Source organism: Dendropsophus ebraccatus, chromosome 14, assembly GCF_027789765.1.
Source record: "Dendropsophus ebraccatus isolate aDenEbr1 chromosome 14, aDenEbr1.pat, whole genome shotgun sequence".
Taxonomy (NCBI): Eukaryota; Metazoa; Chordata; class Amphibia; order Anura; family Hylidae; genus Dendropsophus; species Dendropsophus ebraccatus.
Window position 1 is genome coordinate 13,724,561 of NC_091467.1, and position 25,186 is coordinate 13,749,746.

The following is a 25,186-nucleotide window of genomic DNA, read 5'->3' on the forward strand; positions in this document are numbered from 1 at the left end:
TCTTGTGAAAGTGACCATAGCATGAAACGCACCTGAATATTCCTTCTGTCCTTTCCCCTCCCAGTGATAAGACTTGCAGGGAGAGCTGGGTCTGCACCCAGGGCAGCCGGCGGTCCGGATACACATCTCTCTGCCTCTCCATGATCTCCTCCAGAGAGCTCCCGAACAGAGAGGGGGTGAGGATGGCTAGTCGAGCTTGTTCGATTTCCTCCAGTGTCGGCTTCCTCAAACCCTAACACAGTAATAAACAGGTTAGAGGAAAGGTTTCATAATATCTCCTAGCAGATAGAACAACATCAATGGAGATCAATGCAAACAAAGATATCCAATAGCCCCTGGCATGTGTCTAAGGTGAACTAATCACCAATGACTTTCTTGGGGCTGCTTTTTACACGACACCATTTTTTGCTTTTTTTTTATTTTTTTTAAATCATTGTAGATTAATAAGCAGTTTTGCAATATACTTTTTTTTTTTTTAAGTTTTCAACGTTATATATATATATATATATATATATATATATATATATATATATATATATATGACCACTAGGTGTCTCCCTTTCTGTGAAACAATGGTTGATGTTCCCTCCATGTAGATATTTTTATTTTTTTTTAAAAAAAAGAGACCGAACCCAGTAAGTCCCCGTCCTTTGCCGCTTACACAAGGAAAGACACCTGTCCATCATGCAGGTTGTATATCAGCTGAGGGCAATACTAATTCTATCACTACCTTTTTTTACCATTTGCTAATTCTATTATCAGCTCTGCAGCTCTGTCTACCAGGGGACAATGTTCTGTGTTATGTAACACGTCAGTCAGTATAATGCCACTGTGTGGTTACAGAGGTTTTGGTGCTGTGTGATGGGAGAGCTGACCATACAATGCAAGCTACTAAAGATGCACAGTGAAGGGAGACACCTAATGGTCATAAGTATAATGTGAATTTAAACACAGAATCCCCCCCCCCATGATATAAATGTAATGTGGTAAATTATTTAATGGGGTAGTTCACTAAATTTCTTTCTTTTTATTTATTTTTTTAAATCAACTGGTGCTAGAAAGTGCCAGCAATTTGTAGTTTACTTCTATTTAAATTCTCCAGTCTTCTAGTACTTATCAGCTGCTGTATGTCCTGCAGGAAGTGGTGTAGTCTCTCCAGTCAGACACAGTGCTCTCTGCTGCCACCTCTGTCCATGTCAGGAACTGCCCAGAGCAGCAGCAGCAAATTCCCATAGAAAACCTCTCCTGCTCTCCAGACTGGAACGAATACCACTTACTGCAGGACATACAGCAGCTGATAAGTACTGGAAGACTTGAGATTTTTTTTTAACAGAAGCAAATTACAAATCTCTGGCACTTGTTGATTTGAAATATTTTTTATTTTGGTGAACAACCCCTTTAAATCAGAAACCTGGATATTAGAATTGGATTACAACAAATGTATTTTTCTTCTATTCTGGAGAGCTGGTCCCATTATTAGCTGCAGAATAACCTGGACCTTACAGACATATAAGCTGTAAACCCTTTATTGATCATCACAAGGACAGTGAGGTGAGGACACTGAATACTAAACAGTACAGGGTCTCCGCCCCCCCCCCCCCCCCCCCAGTCCCCCGGACCCCCCGGCCTGTAATGTGTGTATATTTTCATCCTCTGGTTTATTTGCTGGTGACAGCGGCCCTTCTAGATTTGGCAGGAGGGGCTGGGAAGCGTCCCCCGCTGTGATTTAATGGCATGTCCTTACATGGGGATGTTAAAATCCACAATGAAACCCCAAGCTAAATAAATCAAATGAACAAAACCGCAGCTCGTGTAGTGCGCAGAGCTCAGCGGAGGTGATTCCAGGAGACAAAGGCAACGGCCGACCCTCCGAACCTCACTGGGGTATAGTCTAGATTTACTAAGACTGGTGAGCAGAGCGGAGGGTGGAAACATTGGGGGGGATTTATCAAACATGGCGGAAAGTGAAACTGACTCAGTTGCCCCTAGCAACCAATCAGATTCCACCTTTCATTCCTCACAGACTCTTTGGAAAATGAAAGGTGGAATCTGATTGGTTGCTAGGGGCAACTGAGCCAGTTTCACTTTACACCATGTTTGATAAATCTCCTCCAAAGTGAAACTGTGTCAGTTGCCCCTAGCAACCAATCAGATTCCACCTTTCATTTTCCAAAGAGTCTGTGAGGAATGAAAGGTGGAATCTGATTGGTTGCTAGGGGCAACTGAGACAGTTTCACTATACACCATGATTGATAAATCTCCCCCATTGTGCTCCCATCCAAACAGAAAACTTCTCATACACGTATCAAAGTGCACATAGTCACTAACCTACAGCTTCAGCGTCTTAAAGAGGTAGTGCGACAAAAAAATTTTTCATTCAAATCAACTGGTGCCACAAAGTGCCAGAGATTTGTAATTCACTTCTATTAAAAAATCTTAAGTCTTCCAGTACTGATCAGCTGCTGTGTGTCCAGCAGGAAGTGGCGTTTTCTTTCCTGTCTGACACAGTGCTCATTGTTGCCTCCTCTGTCCATGTCAGGAACTGTCCAGAGAAGGAGCAAATCCCCATAGAAAACCTCTCCTGCTCTCCAGACTGGAAATAATACAACTTCCTGCTGGGCATACAGCAGCTGATAAGTACTGGAAGGCTTGAGATTTTTTTAATAGAAGTAAATTACAAATCTCTGGCACTTCATGGCAGCAGTTAATTTGAAAGAAATTTTTTTTTGGGTGAACTACCCCTTTAAAGGGGTTATCTAGCGCTACTAAAACATGGCCACTTTCTCCCAGAGACAGCCCCACTCTTGTCTCCAGCTTGGGGGGGGGGGGGGGGGGGTTTGCTGCTCAGTTCCATTGAAGTGAATGGAGCTTATTTGCAAACCGCACCTGAACGGGAGACAAGAGTCGTGTTGTCTCTAAAAGAAAGTGGCCATGTTTTTGTAGCCCTGGATAACCCCTTTAAATTTCTATTCAACTCCTAAGGGCCCTATTACTCGGGACACGCAAAAAATTATTATACGATTCAAATTTAAAGGAAAAGTCCCACGAAAACCAAAATCGGCGGCAGGCGATAAACAAGTAAACTCACTCAGTTCCCATCATGCCTCCAGTGCGCTGCTCCTAGGTCCTGTTCACAGTAGCTGGGGTCCTACAGCTGTGCTAGCTGCAACATCACGTCACCAGCAGAGTCATGTCCTGCCCAGCCAATCAGTGACTGGGGTAGGACACCGGGCAATCGCTCAACCGGGCTGTGACGTTGCTGCTGGAAGAGCCGGGTATGTGACGTACCCGGTTCCAGCAGATGACAGCTGGCTGCTGTGAACCGGACCCAGGAGTGGCACAACGGAGGCACGCGGAGTGCACTTGTTTATTATTTTCGCTCACCCCCCGCTGCCGATTGTAGTGTGGGACTAAACATACCGGCAAGGATCAAACGAGTAACGAGAAATTGCTCGGATGTCGAATCTTTTGAGCTGATGATAAATTTGTTGTTAATAGTTGATTATATGTGCACATGGCTTGCTTGCAGGAGGAGTATACAGTATACAAATGATTGTAATAATGATCGGTAATGATGGTTCTGTGTATTATGGTGAATTATTTCAGGTCGATTAGAAAAGCGCTCGTTTGCAAACGTTTATCGTTAAACTGGGAATGCCTAAAATCGATCGTTAAATCGTCCAGGCAGCACATAGAAGATATCGGCAGCCAAATAAGGCCAATAATGGCTTAGTGTGAGAGAACCCCCGCCAGTAATGTGTAACCTTTATAAGGCCATTGCGTCTACATGGTACATAATGCAGCACAAAGGTTTCAGTCAGGTGACAGTGAAGCTATGAATCAATATACAATGGCCGTCAATAACACAAAGTTTCTTACCTTCTTCCCTCCAGTAACGGCAACTTTTTGCAGTTTGCGGTAACAATATTTAGCGTAGGTGCTGATGGGGAGACCTGAAATACAAACAACGATAAGGATTGTCAGGGACGGTCGCTGTGTGGTATAAAGTCCCTATTACACCGGGCGATTAGAAGCAGCAAGCGGGCGCAGACCTGTCAGGTCAGCGCTCGCTTGCCCCCCCTTCCCCTCTCCCTGCTGGCTCTATTACACGCACAGTGAGCAGGTATGAGCCAGGGGGGCTACGGGGAGCTGCCCAGGTGATCGCTGGATCGTCCGGGCAGCCCATAGAAGATAGTGGCGGCCTGCTGCTGCCACCCCTTTACACAGAGCGATGGCAGCATATTGCTGCTATCCTTACCGCTGATCTTTAAACATGTTGAAAGGCAACGATCAGCCGACATCATGCATGTCAGCTGATCGTTGTCTTCTATTACATAAGACGATTATCGGCCGTATGCAGCCGATAATCGATTCGTGTAATAGGGCCATAAGTAGTGAGTGATAAGGGAACTTACAGTGAATTCCGGTTCGTGCAAACCCAAATTCTCGGTACAGTATTGGACTGGAAAAGATGGATGCCACCCTAGGGCTGTCTAGAAAGCATGGCCGCAGCCAATGGCCCTAGGGCTGCATCTATCTGTTCCAGCCACCGAGATTCTAATACAGAACATTCGGCTTTGGCAAAACCCCCAATTTTTTTTTTTGCAAGTTCCCTCATCTCTAGGTATAAGTAACATGTTAGCTTCATACTGTGATTATGGTCATACCAAATTTATGTAATTTTTTAACTCCAATAAGATACTTGACCACTAGGGGGCATGACTGCCAGCACAATATACTACAATACTTTTATACACAGTAACAGTACCACTCTCACACCCTGTACTATGTAAACCAAAATGACAGACTCAAGGACCTTCACTACCCCCTGCTGCGATTTTAACCAAATCGGCACATCACATCCTGGGGGGTGATGGGTGACCGAAAGGATCGGATGAGTCCACCAGATACAAGCATACTCTTTATAGTTGTTTTCTGTTCTGGCTGATCCATGAAGGTCTAAGGCCCCCCCCCCTCTATTTACTCAGAAAGGGGATTAAAAAATGTGAATTTTAAACAAATCAACTGCTTTCCACTTTAAATGTAAAATCACAACAAAACAGGACGGTGTGGAGATCAGGCCGATGTAAATAAAAAAAAGTGCAGAAAAATTATATTACATATATATATATATATATCTATCTATATATATCTATATCTATATCTATATATCTATATCTATATATCTATATATATATATATATATATATATATATATATATACACACACACACACACAAAACTATAACAACCGTAACAATAAAAAAATGATAAACACACAAAACTATAACCATAATAATAAAATAAAAAATTTAAAAAAATTACACAAAACTATAACAACAACCATAACAATAGTAAAAGGAAGCGTGACAAGCGGCTTTGTCACCGAGCGGTAATTCATTCCGATCTGCTGAATAGGTGTGTCAGCTACTGAAATAGATCCTTAGGGAGCTGAGCACTGAGATGAGCATTGTAAGTGCGGCTGCATTCCTGCGGTGTGAGCTCACCCCCAAGATGCCCTGTAATAATGGGAGAACTGGGACCCGGCTCGGTGAGGTGGTCTCTGGAAGACAAACTGCTAGCAATATTTGCTTTTAAAGGGGTTATGTTTGCGGTAACCATAAATATTGCTTCAAAGGCGGCCATGACAACTCCAGTAACACAGGATTACACCCAGAAGTCCGCACATTTACTAAGTGTAAATTATACCCAGGACAGTAAGAACCATTGTTATCTCCTAAGAATGCGGCCTTGTGAAATGTGTCTTATGGCGGGAAAACAAAAACACGAGTACCACGGAAGGAGGGGAAAATGGTATAATGTGTGACAGAATAAATTTATATATATATATATATATATATATATATATATATATATATATATATATATATATAACAACATGTACAGGGGGTATGTAATTATCTAGAAAAGGGGAAGGCCCAAATTTCTATGTAAAAAAGAGAAAGAAAATTATTAACCGTTTTTTCTTATAGCTATGTTAGTTAAAGGGGTAATTGGGATAAAAGAAACGTTTTCAAATCAAACTTATACAGATTTGTAATTTACTTCTATTTAAAAATGTTAAGTTTTCGGGTACTTATCAGCTGCTGTATGAACTCCAGGAAGTGGTGTATTCTTTGCAGTCTGACACAGTGCTCTCTGCTGCCACCTCTGTCCATGTCAGGAACTGTCCAGAGCAGGAGCAAATCCCCATAGAAAACCTCTCCTGCTCTGGACAGTTCCTGACATGGACAGAGGGGGCAGCAGAGAGCACTGTGTCAGACTGGAAAGAATACATCACTTCATGCAGGACATACAGCAGCTGATAAGTCCTGGCAGACTGCATATTTTTAAATAGAAGTCATTTAGAAATCTGTACAACTTTCTGACCCAAGTTGATCTGAAAAAATTGTATCCATTTAGTGTTGGAAATACTAGAACTGCAATATTTTGGGCTATATAATTTAAAGGACAGTAAAGCTAAAAGGTAAGCAGGGAAAAAAAACTGTGTAACTTTGACATGCTGAACCTCCTCCTTCTTATCCCTTCAGGGCATGTGCGTGGGAAACAATCACTCTGGGAAAAGGCGTTGGGTTCTGGTTACTTAACAACTGTCTGCAATGGAGACTTTATAGGATATCATAGGATAAGCCCTTTCTCTCCGTATAGGTCCCAAAATGGATTCCGTATGAGGAGGAACCATGCCAAATGACTATGACCGCTTCAGGAGATTATAGAAAGTGGCCGTTAAAGGCAACATATAGTTCAGTGTACAGTATAAGTAACTGTACTCACTGTATATACTGCACAGCAGCTCCCTGTGTACTCACTGTATATACTGACAGCAGCTCCCTGTGTACTCACTGTATATACTGACAGCAGCTCCCTGTGTACTCACTGTATATACTGACAGCAGCTCCCTGTGTACTCACTGTATATACTGACAGCAGCTCCCTGTGTACCTCACTGTGTATAATGACAGCAGCTCCCTGTGTACCTCATAGAGCCAACATCACACTCCCCTCCTCCAGACTTTGCTGTCCAGCTCTGTGGTGATTCTGTCCATAAGATGGCCGACATGGGGGAGCATGTGACCATGCCCCATCCCCAGTGTTCACCACTGATCCTATATATTCCTATGGAGGACACTAGGGGCGGAGGATGGTCACATGCTCCTCCATGTCAGCCATCTTATGGACAGACACACCACAGAGCAGAGCAGCCCAGCCTGGAGGAGGGGGTGATTTTAGCTCTTTGAGGTACACATGGAGCTGCTGTCACTATATACAGTGAGTACACAGGGAGCTGCTGTCACTATATACAGTGAGTACACTGGGGGCTGCTGTCAGTATATACAGTGAGTATACAGGGAGCTGCTGTCAGTATATACAGTGAGTACACATGGAGCTGCTGTCAGTATATACAGTGAGTACACAGGGAGCTGCTGTCAGTATATACAGTGGGTACACAGGGAGCTGCTGTCAGTATATACAGTGGGTACACAGGGAGCTGCTGTCAGTATATACAGTGGGTACACAGGGAGCTGCTGTCAGTATATACAGTGAGTACACAGGGAGCTGCCGTCAGTATATACAGTGAGTACACAGGGAGCTGCTGTCAGTATATACAGTGAGTACACAGGGAGCTGCTGTCAGTATATACAGTGAGCACACTTACTAATACTGTACACTGAACTATTTTACTATATAGTGGCCAACCCCTTTAACCTATCGTCATGAAACGTTTACAAGTCACTGGCTTAGGCTTCTATACAGTGGATGCTTGTATAATCACAGGACAAAGCTCACTATGCCGAGTACCCAGGTTCTAATACAGGGGCGGGGAACCTTCGACCTTCCAACTACAATACAAATCATGCCTGGACAGCCAAAGGCATGATGGGAATTGTAGTTTTGCAACAGCTGGGGGGTCGAAGGTTCCCCATCCCTCTTCAAATCCAACCAAGGGCAAAAGTCTAGATCGGATGCCGATAAGCTTTGCGCTATAGAACTCAATGACATCACATATCAGCAATGTGAGAGATACAAGACTGCAGTCAGTAGTCATCGCACATCTCCAGCTTTACCGAGCGTGTAATGAGATCTCCGATCCGATCAGGCTGAACTATCCTGCCAAGCGGAGAACATTCCGGAGGTATCTGACTACACACCCATCATTTACATACATGGCATCTATGCCATGACCCATGTGACACCAATAAATGAGGGCGACTACAATTATGGGATTCGCAGACCTGTTCTTCAGGTTTGGAGGAAGCAGAATCCTAAATTCAGGAATCCCAAAATGAGGATTAGTGGAATCTAGCTAGTACATAGTACACATACAAGCAGGTCAGCTATGTACTTATGCAACATGGTGAATGCCTGCCATCTGCTTACATTATCATCATCTCATGGACAATTATCTGACTGCCTCCACACCTGCTATAGGAGAGGAAGGGAAAACTACCAATATACCAAAGACCAAAACCCTTTTACCCCACCAGCCCTGTCTGGTTTAATAAATCCTTTTATTCCCCTGAGAAATAACAGTTCTGGACCATCTTTACCTTTAGCTCTATGTTGGGCTATCCCTTTGTTATTCTTAGAGATGAGTGAACCTCGAGTACGCTTAAAGGGTTTATCCAGCAAAAATCTTTTTCTTTCAAATCAGCTGGTTTTAGAAAGTTATATAGATTTGTAATTCTATTTAAAAATCTCCAGCCTTCCAATACTTATCAGCTGCTTTATGTCCTGCAGGAAGTGGTGTATTCTTTTTCCAGTCTGACACAGTGCTCTCTGCTGCCACCCCTGTCCATGCCAGGAACTGTACATAGAAACATCTCCTGCTCTGGACAGTTCCTGACATGGACAGAGGTGGCAGCAGAGAGCACTGTGTGTCAGACTGAAAAGAAAGCAACATTTCCTGCAGGACATATAGCAGCTGATAAGTACTGGAAGACAGGAGATTTTGAAATAGAAGTAAATTACTAATCTATATAACTTTTTGACACCAGTTGATTTGGAAAAAAAAAAAAAAAAAAAAGATTTTTACTGGAGTACCCCGAGAGAGTCCTAAAAAACATGGATATAGCCTATGGCCTATGACTGTATTCATATTTTCCCAGACTCCTTAGTGCTGCATCCAACTTCTTCAGCCACCGGTAATCAAATGCCGCACGCTTGGGTTCACTCATCTCTACTAGAAACTATGACTAAGTAGCCAACTGGGTGTTTCCATTTGGGGGGGTGTCTACACTGTAAGATTTGATTGGATAGTCTCAGACCGTGAAGCAGCACATTCCCTAAATAGCCACGCCCTGTTGGCTATTAAGTCACCCACTGATAGTATGAATAGCAGAGCAGCGGCACAACCCAAAGTTATAAGAAATTATGGACCTTCATGAGGAATACAGACAGGTCCTTATTAATGTGTATGGTGTTGGTGGTCTCTAGAACGGCCCTCTATGGCAAATGATGGAAAAAAGTGGGATCAGGAATGTCTGATTTAATGTTGCCTAATACTTTGTTGTCACAAGAGATACATTGTCTGGCCGTGGCTTATCCCCCCTGTCTTGGTGGCAGCCCCCCTGCTAACCCAGGGTCTTAAAACATGTGGCATTCCAACCTCTGTCTTTACGGATCACCAAGGAGATTACTTCTAAGGATTACGCGGAGTATACTTAGTATGTTTAGGCTTCTAGGCTGTATTATTACATTATAATTCTATCCATAAGTAAAAAAAAATAAAAATAATTATATATATATATATATATATATATATATATATATATATATATATATATCCCAGAAAAAAATTACCTAAAAAATGTACATTGTGTATTCGACACAAGGACTTTTCAACCTTTCGGGACATATGCTGCCTTGGTTCTTAGATTTTGAAGGTGTTAAGGGAGTCACTTGTCACAATGGAGAAGGAAACATAAAAGCACAAGGCCAACGTGACACAACCACACAGCAACGCCAACTGCTGCACCTTCCTGTGTGCGAATCCCATTGTTTATCTCCAAGCTGTATACTTTGTATACCGTACAGAACAGCTGCACACATATTTACAGAAGCCACAATTTGCTTCATTCTTTTACATCAGGCTCCCTTTGATTTTTTTTAATGGTCTTGGTAAAGTAGCAAGAAGCACAAAACCACATAGTAAAAAAGAAAAAAAAAAGAAAAACCTGGTCTGATAGAGGCTTCCCATCAATGTGGGATTAAAATAAATAAATTATCTATGTATTTTGTAATCATCAGGCTTGTCAAAAGTTATTGATCACAGCGGGTCTCGCTGCTTAGTGCCGCTTAGATAAGCTATTATAAGATAGCCGGGGAGAGAGTGTTGCAGTTGCTCCATCCACTCCTTGGCTGCTCAGTAAAGGAGAAGTCCGGCCAACACAAAAAATCCAGTGCAGGCAGGGGTTGCAGGAACATAATAAAGAATCAATACTTACCAGTCCCAGTGCCCCTGCAGCGCTGCATCACTGCTCCTGGACCACTGCTGGCCTCCTGTTGCTTACAACTCACTGAGCAAACCCTTCCCACCATGTCTTGACGACACCTGACCCAGGAAGAAGCTGGAGCCCAGAGGCAGTAGGGGAGCCTGTGAGCGCTGCGGGGGCACCGGAATGGGTAAGTATTAATTCTTTATTATGTTCCCACACCGCCCTGCCTGCACTGTATTTTTTGGTCGGACTTTTTCAATAACCTCATAGACTTAGTCGGAATTAGCGGATCAGGAGAAATAGCTAGGGAGTGGTTTGTAGGGCCGCTGCACTCTCTCCTTACCTCTATCTCCTGATCACAGAGAGTCTCAGGAAAGAGACCCGCTGTGATTTATAACTTTTTTGACATGTCAAAACTTATTTTTAACGGCAAATGCTTTTTACCATACCCAAAACTTTTGTTCCTGGGACGCGAGGAGCCCTGCAGAAACTTCCCCATCAGAGTCCATGTAGGCTCGGCCAAGCTTGTGCACTATTGGATGAGTGAGCGTTTGGCTCCCGGCTATCCGTAGTGTACGGCCAGCTTAATCCTCTAGATCTGTTTCTCTTTTTACTACGGCGTTTAATGATTGTGTGCTTAGGAATAGTGAGTGAGTCAGCCTCATATATATTGTAGATGTAACCTGACACATTTGACCACTACATTATTCCGCATTGCCAGACTTCACATGTCCAGTTACCACCGCTAGTTTAAAGGGGTTATCCAGTGCTACAAAAACACCTTTCCCCCTCTCTTGTCTCCAGTTCAGGTGCGGTTTGCAATTAAGCTCCATTTACTTCAATGGAACTGAGTTCCAAACCCTACCCAATCTGGACACAAGAGAGGAGAAAAAGTGAACATGTTTTTGTAATGCTGGATAACCCCTTTAAGAGCTTTGATGTGTGTATTGTGTTGGCGTCACTACCATCATGCAGTTATAAGTTAGTACCACGATCAGAAAACAGCACAAACAAGACAACATATAGCAATCCATTCCCATATATAAAACACCGAGCAGGCCCAGACTGGAATACATCACTTTTATAGTCCCTTTTGTCTTTACCTTCCTCTTCGTCCACATTTTGCTTCCTCTTTTTCCGGGATTTTGAGTTCTTCTTGGATTTCAGTTCCTGAGCTTCCTGGATCCGCTGGTGGACTGCAAACAGAAACCATAAGTTTAGCTCCTGAACAATATTGTCACGACAGCTGGAACATGAGACCTATGATGGGACCATCAATCAAGTGACAACTACATAGTGTAACAGGTGACAAGGCCGCCATATAAGCCTGCCATGGAGCCTAGGCCACAGATGTTGCTGCCGATACAACCCTCATTGTCAATGGACGTGAAGGTCGGAGCAGGTATCCACCCAATACTCTGACAATATGCATTAATATATCTATTAGTCTATTGATCTGTCTATTAAAGGGGTACTCCTTTTCTTTCAAATCAGATGGTTTCAGAAAGGTATATAGATTGGTAATTTACTTCTATTTAAAAATCCCCAGTACTTCTCAGCTGCCGTATGTCCTGCAGAAACTGTCCAGAGCAGTAGCAAATCCCCATAGAAAACACTCTCCTGCTCTCCAGGCCGGAAAGAATACACCACTTCCTGCAGGACATAAGATTTTTGCCTGAGTCCCCCTTTAAACTAGTGTTTAGGACGTGCTTTGTTCTGCTGAAGTGCTTAGTGCATAGAGCAGGGATGGGGAACCTGTGGCCCTCCAGCTGTTGCAGAACTACAACTCCCATCATGCCTGGACAGACAAAGCTTTAGCCGGAAGGCCAAAAGGGGATAGCGAATTTGTGGATAGCAAACTCCTACCAATCCCCATAACAGAATATAAAATTGCAGCCCAACTGATTGGAGCAGGTTATGCCATGAGTTGCCATTGCTCAATTAAAGTCAATGGGGCTTCTTGGGTCCCATTGTTGTTTGGCATGTAGGGATCCTGGCCCTGTTTGTGAAGCTGTCTCTAAGCCAAGTGCTCAATAACAATACCAACCTATAATAAACGATTACATAGTAACTATATATATATATATATATATATATATATATATATATATATATATATATATATATATATAATAAATACATTATATATCATTTAAAGTGATCAAAACATTTTACAGAATTCTATAACAGAGATAGATGGGATAGAGTTGTGTCATCCTTACCTTCTCATCCTTAAAGGGGTTGTCCAGCGAAAATCTTTTTCTTTCAAATCTACTGATATTAGAAAGTTATATAGATTTGTAAATTTACTTCTGTAGTCTTTCCATACTTATTAGCTGCTGTATGTCATGCAGGAAATTTTGTTTTATTTTCAGTCAGACACAGTACTCTCTGCTGACATCTCTGGCCGAGACAGGAACTGTCCAGAGCAGGAAAAGTTTTCTATGGGGAATCAGAAAACCAAGACAGAGTTCCTGTCTCGGCCAGAGATGTCAGCAGAGAGCACTGTGTCAGACTGTAAATAAAACAACATTTCTTGCATGACATACAGCAGCTAATAAGTATGGGAAGACTTTTTTTAAGTAAATTACAAATCTTTATAACTTTCTGATATCAGTTGATTTGAAAGAAAAAGATTTTCACTGGACAACCCCTTTAACGCTGGCAAGCTAGGGCAAGTTATAACTAGAGATGAGCGCAACTCGAGTCCGATCATTCGGCATTTAAATACCGGTGGCTGAAGAAGTTGGATGCAGCCCTCGGGAGTCCTGGAAAACATGGATATATCCTATGGTCTATAGCTGTATCCATGTTTTTTAGGACTCCCTAGGGCTTCATCCAACTTCTTCAGCCACGAACGATCAGTCTTGAACATGATGGAGTTGCGCTCATCTCTTTTGATACCATAATGACATATGACACAAGGACCTCACATCCACTAGACAAGACATTAAGTTAAATCTTCACAGCACAGATCTGCAATGTCAGACCGTAGTCACTCGCAGGCACAGGCCGGGTTATTGTTAGTTTGATCTCTCGCAGTTATAATGATACACAAAGTGTTAGATTCATAGATGGTTTATAGATCATGCAAAAGTCTGTGCACCCTTCAGTTCACATCACAGGATAAACATAGTAAGATGCTCATACGTTAGCACTATGCAATGATTGTATACATTGGGCATCTTGTAGTTTAGTCTTGCATTGGCTTGCATGCTGTACTGGTGTTCTCTGTTAAAGGGGTTATCCAGCACTACAAAAACAGCACCACTCGTCTCCTGTTCAGGAGCGTTTTGCAATTAAGCTCCATTTCACTTTAATAGAATTGAGCAGCAAAATACCCGCCCAAGCTGGAGATAAGAGCGGTGCTGTCTCTGGATGAAAGTGTCCGTGTTTTTGTAGCGCTGGATAACCACTTTAAGTAGTATAAGCAGCCTAATCTAGTATCAAGTGTTCCTGTAGTCATCTGCCATAGTCAGTAGGAAGACTAATAGGACTGTGGTACGCTTATCGATATTCATTGTTTTTGCAAGTTATCAATCTATTTCTACATTCTGCCAACAGAGAGGGATCACAAATGTTTTAAGTTTTGTTGAGAGCATGGTTAAAATAAAAAAAAACAAGTGATACTCAACTACCCCAATCCCCCACAGCTCCCATTGCAGCGCCTTTCCGTCCCACACCATCACTGCTTCTGAGAGGAGACAATCACTGGTGTCTTGTCCCAGTCGGTGATTGGCTGAGCGGGCAGATCCTGTTGAGAAATCTCGTCTCGGAAGCGGGAACAATTATCGACGATGGGGGATTGGAGGACACTGTAATGGGAGCTGTAGTCGGGGTGTTGTTGAGAAGAGAAGCCGAACTGTCTGGGTTTGGCAACAGTCTCCGAACCCGAAAGGCTTGGCATCCATGAATGACAAAGGTGGAAGCGGCCCAAGGGAGTCCCGAAAACATGAATACAGTCTATGGCCTCTCCACTCAACACTACCCAGCAGTCAATCCCCCCGATCAGCTGGCTATTCCCTATCCCGTAAAGAGGGGACAGCTTTTAATCTGGAGTTGATGGCCTATCGCGATTGGTGTAGGTCCATGGAGTCTCTGCCGTCACCAGACTCCATGACCTCCACCAATCTAGTATGGATGGCTTTTCCCAGCACCGCCCCTTATAAACAGAATTTCAATTTGAGTTTGACTTTTTAACTCTCTCCGTCTATCCATCTATATCTGAGCATTGTTGGAAGTGGAGCTTAGACCTCCTGGAACGTTTCCTCCCATATGTTTTGCTCCAGATACAACGTTACTGTATAATTACAATGGTTATAAATAGTAAGAGATGATTTGTTGTGTATTCTTATCTCTAGGTTATACCGGCACCCACATTACAAGGGGATGTGCTACCTGATTATAGACTGGCGGCAGATTATAGCGTCTACTGTCTAGCAACAACATTTGCACCGTGTAATATCACCCATGGTGCCAGAACATCTGCCCATTTATGTTAAGTATATACAACCGAACATCTACTTTGTCGTGAAAATGATGGTGATAGCTATAGAGGGCGCAAAGGTCCTTGGTCAATAGTGGTGAGCGGACCTGTCAAAATGTTCGAGGTCAGCAGCGTTTTCCGAACCTCAACTCTTAAGCATTTGATTACCGCCAGCTGCAGAAGTCGGATGCCGCCTTAAGGAGTCCTGGAAAGGCCTAGCTAGTCCATGTCTTCCTGGTAGCCCTAGGACGGCATCCAATATCTGCAACCGCGGAGAATTGAATGGAGAGCGCTCGGGTTCGGATAACTTTGCCGAACCTGAACATTTTGACAGGTCCACTAAACACTAGATACTTGTATAATAAATGACACGGGGTAGATGAGTAGTATACAGTGCATTGATGCATAACATATAGAGATGAGGAAGCCAAGAACTCAGATTCATTTGCTACCAAACTGAACTTTTTGCAAAGTCTGAAACAAGTTGAGGAATATGGTGGCTGTACATCCAAAAAAAATTAGAAAAAAAAAAAAAAAAAAAAGATCTTCTCACATGTCCACGTCCCCAGTGTCCTCTTGTTGGTCTCCAGTGTCTTCAGCCGCCTGTACAGGGACTGGCAGCTCAGCCAGTCACTAGTTGTGGTGCTGTCCCGTCTCAGACAGCCTGTGATTGATTAAACAAGCTGTCATTCATGAGCTAAGAGTGACAGCCCGCTCGGCTAATCACAGGCTGACTGGGATGGGACAGCAACCAGTGATTGGCTGAGTGGGCTGTCACTAGAGAAGATGGGACGGGACTGGACCAGAGAAGGACACCGGGGGAGCAAGGACAGGTAAGTATGAAGAATGAACTTTCGGAAACGCAGTAAAACAGCTAAACACCTGCAATCAGTTCATTTAAAGTTCGGTTCAAACTAGCCCGAACTTTACATTAACGTCCGACGAACCTGCTAAAATTAACTTTTGAAACGTTCGCTCATCTCTAAGATCATAGATAAATGGACAACTTCTCCCCTATATTCAGTGCTTATTATATGCAATACAACCTTTATATCCTAAGATAAACACTATAAAAAGTGACAAAATTCCGGACTACTTACTGTTTTGATCACTGGCTTCTTCCAGATGTCTGTAGATGTAACCTTCCAAGTAGGACTGAAACTTCGGAGATGGGGAGAAAAACCCCAAACTGATGGCGATGAGTTCCCATCCTAGAGACAGGCTTCTGTAGGTCATGTTGTTAGTGGTCTGTCTCACCAGCTGCATGTACAGTTCATCCCGCAAGCCTTGCACCGTCCAGCACTTAGTCACCAGCACTAAAGCCACTTGGTTTCGATCAGTCCGGCCCTGACGGTCCCCCATGTAAATCTGAACCAGCTTGAACATTTCACAAGCCTCTTTCTTAATGACACGATTGCTAGTGATCAACATCGGCTTCTTGATGGACCCGCCATTCCAAGACAGCATATTCGAGATGGAGATTCTCCTGCGGAAGATCCCCTGTGTATGCATATTGAGGTTCTTTGAGGCCCAGTCCGCCATGCTGGTTTGGGAAAGTGGTTTCTTCAGAGTAGTGTAAGGAAACTGGTAGCCAGATCCAAAGTTTGCTTGCCCTCGACCTTCGCATGTAGGGTTGCCCTCCAAAGTTCCGCTCTGCAAGCAGAATAAATTAGTTAATCATGGGTTATCCTATCAGCAAAACTTTAGCCAGTATATTTCGCCCGCCTAGTACTTATAAATATAAACTTAAGAATTCACTAAAAGACAGAACAAGATCGGAGGGGAAACACAAATAAAACAAATACGTGACAGTGCTGAAGTTATACGTGTATCCAGAAATAGAGGACGAATCTCCGGCAGGCTGCTAACATGCGAGTGGCAGAACAGATTGCCGGTAATTATTCAGCACTACACACCTTCATGGTATACAAGTGTAAAATACAATAGCAACATAGCAAAACAACACTCCACACTGCCGAAAGAAAAGGGTCTCCAGGAATAAAGAAAACATGGCTGCTCTCCTCCAGAAATAGCATACACCTGCTTATGGGTTGTGGTTGGTATTGCATGATAGTCATTGAGACTGAGCTGTAATACCACACACAACCTGTAGACAGGAGTGGCTCTGTGTTTTCTTAAACTAAGTGCAGCATTGAGTGAAGGAATAACCTCTAGGAATAACCTTTTTTGGTGATACTCAAACATATAAACAGTGACGGAGGCCAGAAACATGACGTGCATAAAGTCTTATACATAAAGTGCAGAGGTGTGTGTGTGCAATGCAGAGGTGCATGTATGCAGTGTGCAATGCAGAGGCGGATGTATACAATGCAGAGGTGCATGTATGCAATGCAGAGGTGTGTGTATGCAATGCAAAGGTGCATGTATGCAATGCAGAGGTGCATGTTTGCAATGCAAAGGTGCATGTATGCAATGTAGAGGCACGTGTGTGCAATGCAGGGGTGCATGTATGCAATGTGAGCAATGAAGCGGTGCGTGTGTGCAATGCAGAGGTGCGTGTATGCAATGTGTGCAATGTAGAGGCGCGTGTGTGCAATGCAGGGGGGCATGTATGCAATGTGTGCAATGAAGTGGTGCGTGTGTGCAATGCAGAGGTGCTTGTATGCAATGTCTGAAATGTAGAGGCGCGTGTGTGCAATGCAGCGGAGCATGTATGCAATGTGTGCAATGTAGAGGCGTGTGTGTGCAATGCAGGGGTGCATGTATGCAATGTGTGCAATGAAGTGGTGCGTTTGTGCAATGCAGGGGTGCATGTATGCAATGTGTGCAATGTAGAGGCGTGTGTGCAATTCAGGGGTGCATGTATGCAATGTGTGCAATGCAGAGGTGCGTGTATGCAATGCAGTGATGTGATGCGTGTATTAAATGTATACAATGCAAAGGTGCGTGTATGCAATGTGTACAATGCAGTGGTGCATGTATGCACTGTATGCATATCACATTAATACATTTAATGCAGTACATTTTGTGGTATGTATTGGCATCCCAGGAGAACAGGACATCTCCATGGTTAGCCACTGCACCAAGGTACAATTGATCATAATGTTTTAGAATGCAATTATGGTTGGAGTTCTCTTCTCTTCTCCTTGTCCTGACACGGGACAGAGAAGACTGCTGCGGATAGATGACTACAGCATCAATGGGTTCCTTCCTCCTAACCACTTACGGTTTTCACCTTGATCCCACTTCACCATTTTGCAGGTGCTCATAAGGATCCCAGTATAACATTTCAGTAGCGGTGTCTTTATTAGGCCGCAGCTCTAAGGTTTATGTCACAGCAGGAAAAATGGGCCAAATAGATTTCAACACTTTACTTAACACTTTTTTTTTTTTCCCAAACATAAAAAATTCCTCAAAAATTCTGACCACTACAGAAAACCACAATGGGGTGAAGCTTAGCCCTACAGCTATGTTCATACAGTATATGGCTTTTAATACAGGGATAGGGAACCTTTGACTCTTCAGCTGTTGCAAAACTACAATTCCCATCATGCCTGGACAGCCAAAGCTAAAGCTTTGGCTGTCCAGGCATGATGGGAATTGTAGTTTTGCAACAACTGGAGGGCCGGATATTTTCTCTCTCTGTATTGATAGAATTCTTTGCATGAACTGATCAAAAAAAAAAAAAATCACAATTATTGGAACGCGAAAGACGCAGTCGGCCACCAGATGGATAACGGCTCAGTGAGATCATTGACTACAATGGAGAAACAAGATGTGATAAAAACTAATTGATGTGAGGAAGTCAGACTAGAAGGAAGTGCTGTCCAGAGCCCAGGGGAAGGTCACCGATCGGAACTCCATGTTATCATGACCGCCAGCTCACAGAAGGGGCATCAATCTTTCTAACAGTTAAAGGGGTTTCCGGTTGTAAAGAAATAAAGCTTACTCATCAGATTATGGAAAGTTGTTTTTTTTTTAACAGTTTTTAGAGAGAGTACTTGTCATTAAAGATAGTCTTAAAAGATAGTGATCTCAGCGGTATTTACTGCGATACGAATATACAGTCAGGGAGAGAGCGCAGCGGGAGTGCGATCCACTTCGTCGTCCACCAGCTAATTCCGAAACTTTAGCCCCATTATAGTCTATGAGCTAAACTGTCGGAATTAGCGTGTAACCGGGGAGTGGATGTCATGGCTGCCGTGCACTCTCTCTGGGTACATCTCATGATTGCAGAGGGTCTCGGAAGTGAAACCTGATCAATAACTTTTCACATGCATGATAACTATGTCAAAAGTTATTTTTAATGACAGTGACTCTTTAAAGGGGATTTCTGGCATATATATATATATATATATATATATATATATATATATATATATTTATATTTATTATATATAGCTCACTTGGTGCTTACCTCTCCATACTCCCCCGATGTCCTAATGCAATGTCTCTGGTGTCCTCGGCTTACCGCAGCTCCGCTACTACTGATACTACCTGGTCTCGGGAGTGACAGCCTGCTCAGCCAATCACTGGCTGTATTGCTGTCCTATCTCAGTGATTGGCTGAAAGGGCTGTCACTCCTGAGACCAGTTAGTCTTGGAAGTAGTGGGGCTGCAGTCAGCGGGGGACACCAGAGAGGCCGCATAGGGACACCAGGGGAGCGCAGAGAGGTAAGCATAACATATTTATTATGTTTACCACCAGTCCAGCAATATATATAAAAAATTTAAACATCGGATAACCCCCTTAAAGAGTCACTGTCATTAAAAATAACTTCACATTTTCGTCAGGCATGCGAAAGTTATTGATCGCAGTGGGTTTCACTGCCGAGACCTACTGCAATTTTTAAATGCCGGATAACACCTTTACTATGTCTTCTTGTTAGTAGTGATTAGACAAAAAAGTAAACTCTTGAAAAATTGTTGTTTATCTCTGTGGATATAATTTGGGGGTGCCTATAGGAACGATAGTATGGCACCATAACTATATTTATAAAGCCTGTACTAATTTGTACTTGGAGTCTATAATACACAACATAACATTTAATTTTTAGCTTTAAACCAGTTGCCGACAACCGGCTTTACTTGCATATCTTGTAGAGTCAGGCCTCACAGCGACCGTAACGTAAACTGTGTTGCGCCTTCAAATATTTGTCATCTCCCTCAAGCAGTGGAAAAGTAGTGGCCACACCTCAGGGGAACAAGTTCAGCTACTCAAATCATAAGACGGTGTGTTTCATCACCAAACACACATTCACAGTAAACTATGTCTACGGACTGTAGAAGGTTATCTATCTCCAACAAAAAAGGAGATTTTATGTGGTTGGCACTGTGTGAAGGACACAATGTGGTTGGCACTGTGTGGAGGACACAATGTGGTTGGCGCTGTGTGGAGGACACAATGTGGTTGGCGCTGTGTGGAGGACACAATGTGGCTGGCGCTGTAAGGAGGACACAATGTGGTTGGCGCTGTGTGGAGGACACAATGTGGTTGGCGCTGTGTGGAGGACACAATGTGGTTGGCGCTGTGTGGAGGACACAATGTGGCTGGCGCTGTGTGGAGGACACAATGTGGCTGGCGCTGTGTGGAGGACACAATGTGGTTGGCGCTGTGTGGAGGACACAATGTGGTTGGCGCTGTGTGGAGGACACAATGGGGTTGGCGCTGTGTGGAGGACACAATGTGGTTGGCACTGTGTGAAGGACACAATGTGGCTGGCGCTGTGTGGAGGACACAATGTGGTTGGCGCTGTGTGGAGGACACAATGTGGTTGGCGCTGTGTGGAGGACACAATGTGGTTGGCGCTGTGTGAAAGAGACACAATGTGGTTGGCGCTGTGTGGAGGACACAATGTGGCTGGCGCTGTGTGGAGGACACAATGTGGTTGGCGCTGTGTGGAGGACACAATGTGGCTGGCGCTGTGTGGAGGACACAATGTGGTTGGTGCTGTGTGGAGGACACAATGTGGTTGGCGCTGTGTGGAGGATACAATGTGGTTGACGCTCTGTGGAAGGCGCAATGTGGTTGGCGCTGTGTGTAGGACACAATGTGGTTGGCGCTGTGTGTAGGACACAATGTGGTTGGCGCTGTGTGGAGGACACAATGGGGTTGGCGCTGTGTGGAGGACACAATGGGGTTGGCGCTCTGTGGAGGATCCAATGTGGTTGGCGCTGTGTGGAGGACACAAAGGGGTTGGTGCTCTGTCAAAGATGCAATGTGGTTGGTGAAGGAAACAATGTGGTTGGCGCTGTGTGGAGAACACAATGGGGTTGGCGCTGTGTGGAGAACACAATGGGGTTGGCGCTGTGTGGAGAACACAATGGGATTGGCGCTGTGTGGAGAACACAATGGGATTGGCGCTGTGTGGAGAACACAATGGGATTGGCGCTGTGTGGAGAACACAATGGGATTGGCGCTGTGTGGAGGACACAATGGGGGAAATTTATCAAACTGGTGTAAAGTAGAAGTGGCCCAGTAGCCAGATTCCACCTTTCATTTTCCAAGGAATCTGTGAAGAATGAAAAGTGGAATCTGATTGGTAAATCCCAACAAGCTGTGTGATGGACCAAATTTGGTTGGTACTGTGTGATGGACTCAATGTGACTGGAACTGTAAGGAGAACACAATGTAGCTGGTACTGTATGATGAAACCAATGTGGTTGGCACTGTGTGATGGAACCAATGTGGTTTGCCCTGTGTAATAGACACAATGTGACTGGTACTGTGTGTTGGACCTAATGTGGCTGGCGCTATATAGGAAGCGCACTGTTTATGGTACCATATAAAAGGGAAAACACCCAGGTTAGCACAATATGGGGCACCACATGGCTGGTATTGTACAACAAATGAGTTTCTCCAAGAACTGAGGTATTTATTTCCAGGAATAATACTCAGTATGCCTCATCTGTCAAGTATCAGGTGCAGTGCCCTCAAGGGGACCTTACATAGATAGAGACCTTCAACAGAATATCTATAATAGAATAAAAAAATAAAATGTTTTTCACTTTAGATTCTATTGACTTCAGTGTAACAAAGGCACTTAGTTCGCAGCCACGTTACATCTGTAGTTGTTGGATATAAGCACAACGTGTCAAAATACGTCTGTACATGTCTCTACTTGTCTGTACGTGTTTGTATCATTTCTAAAGAGCTGTATTAGGGCTTTAAAAAAGACTGAAAAAAAGTTATCAAAAATTATTTTAAAAGATTTTGAAAAGAGGTCAAAAATGGGCCAATAGTACAAAAAAAAAACATAAAAAAGCTAATGAAAAAATAATAATATTAAAAAAACAACAACAACATAAGTTCAAGATTTAAGATATTTTTTTGCCAGACAAAATAGCTGTTTTTGGGGCTTAAAATGAGCCTTAAAAAACAACATGTGCACAAAGCCTTACAAGATCTGTGCCACAAATCAGGCTTCAGGATAGACAGACAGGCTTAGGGCCCGAATCCTCCAACAAGGTATAAAGATATAATAATTGTTATTCATACTTAGTGTTTTTTTTTTCAATATAGTATAAAAAAAATTAAATTACCTGTGATGCTGTTCTTATCGATTCTGTTGAGAGTAAGCTTATCTGGCTGGTGACCTTCTTCTCCATGTAGTCCATCTTCTCGTAGGTCCGTTTTTGTCGTACCACTTCTGGTTGACTATTCGTTTCTCCTTTACAGTCTCTCACTTCTGGTCCAAGTCTGTACAAAGACCTACTGCTTGATGTGAGGTCGTCCCTTGACCCTCTGCCTACGCAGTTTTTTAAGGAGTCCGTCTGAAAGCGCACCTTGTTACTATCTGGGGCAATGTTTTCTATCATGTCCGTGTCCAAGCTGGTCTTGCTGCCCCTTACGGCAGTCGGTCTGCAGACTACCGACCTCATTTCTGCTATTAGTTTATCATTTAGTGCATTGAGTTCACTGCTGCTGCCCACTGAGCCAGGCCGCGTCTGAGCCGCCCCTTGTCTTCTTCCTTTCCGTTTCCTCAAGCTAGGAGATGGGCCTGTAGAATATCCAGAGTCCTGTTGACTTACCACTGTGGGGTAGTCTTGAGGAAGACTATTTTGCCGGTTATGGTGAGCCTCCATGTTCTTGAGAACGTTAGCCTCCAAGACCCTCCAAGAATGTTTAAAGCTGTCTTTTAAGGCCAAAGGACCAGGCTGTTGTTTGGGATGGGCATCGAGAGATCCAGTAGGAGATATAGGTTGTTTAGACGATTGGTCAACATTGACCATGTGTTTTATATATTCCCTTCCTGCCGGGCTGTATTCTGTAGCGGAAGGGTTCCTCTTGTGTTTACCTGGATGACCCGGGTAGGGCAGAAGCTTTGGAGTCTGTGAATGGCTCTGCAGACTATTTGTTGGGGATACGGGCGGTGACATTGACTGTACAGTCATGCTCTCAAAGTCCATTTCAGCGGGAGGCTCATCGTAAATTGGAGAATCTAAAGACGGCTCATCATATATAGGCGGTGGGGAGCCGTACCTAGGGGAGGAGGGCTGTAATGTTCCTGTTGGAGTCCTCTGTGGAGTTTGACATGTGGCCCCATTGGTCAAGACCAGACAGAATCCACCATTGTCTGTTTTCTTTACTTGCATTGATTGTTTTGGGTCGACTCCGGATTTTCCTTGCATGGAGGTAGGCTGAGCGTATCCGGAAACTCTGCCTAAAGAATTTTTTGGGTTGCCACTTTGAAGAGGTGTACAGGTGGGAGAGACTGGGACTTGTCTTAGACTATTGACCTTCACCAGCATGGCCGCCTTGGTCCCGGGAACAGGTTGCCACCTGTATAAAGAAAAAAGATACAAAAACAATTAAAGAAAAAATATATTTAAAAGCCCAAAATTGTAATAGTTACATAAGTATAAATACTATCATGCTTATTAAAGGTTTTTACAAAATTTAGAGGGGTTATTTACAACAAAAACATGTTCTGTATGTCAAAAGCAATTGACTAATAATTCACGGATTTCACCATTTTACCTGCAGTCACATGGTCCTAGAAGTGAGTCTCCTCTCCTGTAAGTTCTGATGCATTGTCAGAGCCTCAGGTGGTAGGGGGCTTCCTCCTCCTTCCTGTGTTGGTGACCTATATGAAGGGGCTGGCTGTCTGGCTCAGTTTATTAGCTATGGAGTAGAGACGGGGGCTGGTTTTGCTAATGATCTAATCTAGACAGCCGGCCCCTTTAATACAGGTGAATAAGAAACGGGGAGGGGGAGGAAGCTCTTTGTCACCCGAGGCTATGAAAACACGTCACAGCTTACAGGACAGGACGAGCTCCAAACTTCTGAGACCTCAGGTGAAATGTGTAAAGTTTTAAGGAAGACAGTAAACTAGATAGCTGCTTTACTTTAAATTCCGATAACCCCTTTAAAGGGATAGTTCAGCACTTTTTCTTTCAAATCAATTGGCACCAGAAAGGGCCTGAGATTTGTAATTTACTTCTATTAAAAAATCTCCAGTCTTTCAGTACTTATCAGCTGCTGTATGTCCTGCAAGAAGTGGTGTATTCTTTCTAGTCTGACACAGCGCCCTCTGCTGCCACCTCTGTCCATGTCAGGAACTGTCCAGAGCAGTAGCAAATAGAAAACATTTCCTGCTCTGGACAGAGGTGGCAGCAGAGAGGACTGTGTTAGACTGTAAAGAATACACCACTTCCTGCAGGACATACAGCAGCTCATAAGTACTGGAAGATTTGAATTTTTTTTTTAATAGATGTAAATGACAAATCTCTGGCACTTGAATTTGATTTTTTTCTTTTTGTATACAGATTATGAGATCTATAAAATATAACAGATTAGCCTTAGCTGTGACAAAGCTTCCATCCCTAATGTAATATCGGAGCGGTTTAAAAACACAGGTTCAATGAAACACGAGGTTCACTGAAGCGGTGGAATGAGGAAAGCTTCGGAGAGATTTTCTGATGTCCTTCACACTCGGCCCTTTGTGTATCCGCTGTCAGATTATGACAACAATGGGATTCTTGTACTGTTCCCAACTCCATTCTCACACAATTGCCTGGCAGAGGCCGAGCAGGGTGGAACCACCCTAATGCGGACAACAGGAAATAGGAGCCTGATAAATGGAGTTGGGTTTAAGGGGCCACAATCAGGCTTTTGTTATGATAAATTTCTCTTAATGCTACAGACAAAGAGAGACGCGGGGGTAGGAAACACGGGCGGCTGAAAGGAGTTAATAAAATACCCATCCTATCCCTAAAAAAAGCGAGAAAAACAAAAAAAAGGCAAAAAAACGAATGCGTTGGTATAATTCATCTTATATATTG

General features: G+C 43.5%; 1 protein-coding gene across 1 annotated transcript in view; it reads right to left on the reverse strand.

Moving 5' to 3' along the window:
• The window catches only part of LOC138772403 (rho GTPase-activating protein 39-like), a 73,873-nt gene that overhangs the window by 5,055 nt on the left and 43,632 nt on the right, over positions 1-25,186 (reverse strand). Inside the window, exons 3-7 of the mRNA XM_069952777.1 lie at positions 22,445-23,684; positions 16,043-16,595; positions 11,560-11,652; positions 3,880-3,953; positions 33-232 (exon numbers count right to left, since the gene is read on the reverse strand). Of these exons, the coding sequence (XP_069808878.1) occupies positions 33-232; positions 3,880-3,953; positions 11,560-11,652; positions 16,043-16,595; positions 22,445-23,684 (2,160 nt within the window). The remainder of the gene's footprint in view (positions 1-32; positions 233-3,879; positions 3,954-11,559; positions 11,653-16,042; positions 16,596-22,444; positions 23,685-25,186) is intronic.